Here is a 3,750-nt window from a genome sequence, read left to right as displayed (position 1 = left end):
GAGCTGTCAGGGCACATCACTGTTACTTTCCTCTGCCTGATGCTGCCAGCCAAAAAGAGCCTTTGCTGTTCCTTGTCCCCTGCAAGTCTTGGAGCCACATCTGGGGTGTGTTTGGGATAGAGACAGAGGTGCTGTTTTGAAGAGACAGGAACCAGAGACTGAGTTGCCACCCACAGGCCATGGGAAAGGGGTCTGAGAGCTCCTGTCAGCCCTTGTTCTGCCCACTGCAGCCTGGCCAGGACATCCCTGTGCCTTGCCTTGACCCCAGCCTTCTCTGGCAGTGTCCCCAGCAGAGCCAGGCCAGGAAGCTGCCCAAGAGCACCACGATTTGCAAACATGAGCAGAGCTCAAAGTACTGAGTTTCCTGTCCCTGTTCCTGTCTGAGCTGTGTCGGGGAGCATGTGAAGCTGTGATCTCCCCCCCTGCTGTGCTGGCTGTCCCAGAGCCAGGTGTGCAGGAGAGATGGTGCTGGGGGTCTGAGAGACCTGGGTTATGGGCACAGAGGGATCTTTGGGGTAGGGAGAAATTTGAAGCTGGGAGTGGCTGAGCCAGCCCTGCCTGCCATTGCCCTGGTGCCTGCCAAACATCTGTACAAGTTCTCCTGCTGTGACTTCACTCCCAAATCCATGAAGTGGCTTTATCCTGCATCTCATGCTGCTGAGGCCCAGCTGTGCCCCTGGCTGGTGTGCAGGGTAGTGGCTCTGCAGGTGGGAATGGCCGGGCACGCCGCTGGCACTGAGCAGTGCCATGCTGGCAGCTTAATTGGAGGCCATCTGCAAGGTCCGGTAAAGTTAATCCGTGGGAGCTCTGGGCTGCTGGGTTACATCCTTGCTGCCAGAAGGAGCAGGGAGTCAGGGACCTCATCCAGGAAACTGGGGGCTGCTAACACACCCCTTGCCCGTGGGTTTGTTATCACCAAGCCCAGTGTGTGTGGGTTGATGCCCGTGGTTTCTCTCTCTCCCTGCACAGGCCACAATGCTGCGTCTGGCTGCATTCGCAGTGCTGCTGCTGTTCTTCAGGGTCAGTCTGGAGATGTCCTGGGCCCAGGCCATCCCCATCCTCTTCATCATCTACCTGGGATCTGGCGGATGGGACTTCTTCCTCATATTCATCAAGACGATACGAAGGGATGTCACGTAGGTGTCCTGGCTGGGATGTCCTGACCATCTACCCTCCCCCTGGCCTCCTGCCCTGCCCCAGTGTCTGTGTGTGAGTGCAGCCCCCAGCTCCTTGCACAGCCCTGGGCTTCTGCTGGCACCCTGCCCAGATGGAAGGAGATCTCCCTCATCCCCGCCTGGGTGGCTCCAAACTCTTGGCCAAAGTTTTCACAGGAAAGATAGATTTCAGCTGAGCTCTGTAGTCTGGTGATTGTCCTTGTACTTCACCCTGTCCCTAAAGCTGCTGGCGTGGCACCAGGTGCCTCCGCAGGGTCAGTTCTGAGTTAGTACCAGGCTGTGCCAGCTCCTGGCAATCATTTGCAGGGAGGGAGACATGGCACCTCTTGGAGAGTCTCTGAGGCTCAAAGATGCTCCTTTGTTCAGAGGACATCCCTGTGTGCAGCCTTCCAAAACATTTCTCTTTGATCTCCCATCAGGCTGTAAGTTCCTTTGCAGAGGACCTTTGCCTATGTCCATACAGCTCAGGAGAGCACCCAGAGCTGCTGCTGGCCTGGAGCAGTGCTGGTCTGTTGCAGCTCCTGGCAAGGTCTTTGTGCTGTGCAGGCTTTGCTGGAGGAAGTGGTTTGTTGGAGGGGTCACTGAGCAGTTGCCCTCTTGCTCTCCTTCCTTTGGCAGCACGGGGCTGGTCCTGTTGCAGGTGAAGTGGCAGGTATGGAGGCACGTGAGGGAGAAGAACACAATTGCCAAGATCTTCCAGAAGACTGCAAGCAAGTACCCAGAGAAGACAGCACTGATCTTCCAAGGCACAGGCGAGAGCTGGACCTTCCGGCAGCTGGACGAGTACTCCAACCAGGTGGCCAATTTCTTCTACGGGCAAGGCTTCCGCTCCGGTGACGTGGTGGCTCTCTTCATGGAGTCCCGCCAGCAGTACGTGGGGCTGTGGCTCGGCTTGGCCAAGGTTGGGGTGGAGACTGCCCTTGTGAATTCCCACCTGCGCATGGAGGCCCTGCTGCACTGCATCACCATCTCCAGCTCCAAGGCTGTGATTTTTGGGGTGGAGATGATGGAAGGTGAGGGGCAGGCAGATGCGTCAGAGGTGCTCTGGACTGGGGGGAAGGACATGTATATGGATTGGTGCTTCTTTCCTGCCTGCTACTGAGCAGGGATCTGGAAGAGAGTGAGCAGTTTAATTGTTCAGGAATTGGATCTGTTGGTTTTTTTCTTGTTTGGTCTCTTTGGCCACTGGGCAAGGTCTGGAGTGCAGTGCTGGTTGGATCCCAAGCAGACCAGCCTGGGAGTGAGGATCTTCCCTTGTGCCTCTCAGGTCCATCCCCTGCCTGGAGCCCTGGGCTGGTCCTGCCCCTCTGCACAAGATGAGCCTCCCCTTGCTCTTCATGGCTGTCAACAAATCCCTGCAACTCCTCAGCTCCAGCTCCTCACGTGTTTCAGCCCACACCTCTGAGGTTGATGGTGTCAATAGATCTCTTGGCACCAAAGAGGTTTTGGCTGTGAAGAGGTGGAGAACAGGATCTTCTAGTCCCTGTAGAGGCCTGGGCTGTGGCCCTCGCATCTGTTAATTGTGGGAATGACATCCATCTGGGATGGTTATCAGCCCTTTGGGGTCTCTGCTGAGTACAGCCAGGGTACTGCTACCTGGGGCAGTGTCTGGGAGGGCAGAGGGGTGGTCTCTGTGCTGTAACTATCCCGCAGTCATTCTCTATCTCCCCTTTTTTACTTTCTCAGCAATGCAGGAAGTGCAGCCCTCCCTGGAGAAATCTGTTCACCTCTTCTGGTCTGGGGAAGGAAGCCCCAAGTCTACTCTTCCTGGTGCAAAACACTTGGACCCCCTCCTGCAGATGGCCCAGCGGCACCCACCGACCCCCCCCAATAAGGGCTTTCTCGGTATGTGATCAGCTCTTGGGTGCCAGGCTGCTGGTGGTTTTGTGGATCAGCCAGTTACAACACTGGCAAGAACATCTGCTCGGGATGCTGATGACAGATGTCTGCAGCAGGGCCTGGGGGATTTGGGATGGGTCTTACCCTGGTGTCTGAAGGGCTAGTCCGTGTGGAGCAGTTTCCTGCAGTACCCTCCGTGTGTCCAGAAGACCCGACCTGCGTGGGGTGAACCCAGCACGTTCTTGGTGCTGTTGCATAAAATTTTGAGCTCAACTGGCACGAGCAGAGACTGTAAATTTGGCTTGCCCCCCTCTCCCAGTTCAGCCAGCTCCTAGACTGGGTGTGGGACTTTGACTCCTCGTTACTTTCCAGATAAACTCTTCTACATCTACACCTCTGGCACGACGGGGCTGCCCAAGGCTGCCATTGTGGTGAACTGCCGGTAAGGCCATGGGCAGGGGCTGGTGGGGGGAGACATGGGGCTGAGCTGTGCCCTGTGCTAGCAGAGCTCCTCTGGCCCTGCTGCTGACAGGTCCCTTCACCCCCCTGCCCCAGGTATTTCCGCATGGCCAGCTTGGTTTTTTACGGTTTCCGCATGAGGCCGGACGACGTGATGTACGACTGCCTCCCGCTCTACCACGCTGCAGGTGAGCTGTGCCCTAGGGCCACCACTGTCACCTGGGGCAGGCCCAGGGCTCAGGCTGCAGGCTGGTGCAGCTGGGGCCGAGGCAGGGGT

General features: G+C 57.2%; 1 protein-coding gene across 1 annotated transcript in view; it reads left to right on the top strand.

Moving 5' to 3' along the window:
• The first annotated feature begins 975 nt into the window (after nt 1-975).
• SLC27A4 (solute carrier family 27 (fatty acid transporter), member 4) overlaps nt 976-3,750 on the top strand; it is a 6,426-nt gene continuing 3,651 nt past the window's right edge. The window contains exons 1-5 of the mRNA XM_010000579.1: nt 976-1,136; nt 1,794-2,188; nt 2,862-3,020; nt 3,387-3,456; nt 3,570-3,661. Coding sequence (XP_009998881.1) covers nt 976-1,136; nt 1,794-2,188; nt 2,862-3,020; nt 3,387-3,456; nt 3,570-3,661 — 877 coding nt within the window. The remainder of the gene's footprint in view (nt 1,137-1,793; nt 2,189-2,861; nt 3,021-3,386; nt 3,457-3,569; nt 3,662-3,750) is intronic.

This window comes from Chaetura pelagica, unplaced genomic scaffold, assembly GCF_000747805.2.
Source record: "Chaetura pelagica isolate M959 unplaced genomic scaffold, ChaPel_1.0 scaffold591, whole genome shotgun sequence".
In the NCBI taxonomy this organism is placed as follows: domain Eukaryota; kingdom Metazoa; phylum Chordata; class Aves; order Apodiformes; family Apodidae; genus Chaetura; species Chaetura pelagica.
The sequence above is the reverse complement of the archived record's forward strand: the minus strand, read 5'-3'. Positions and strand labels throughout refer to the sequence as shown.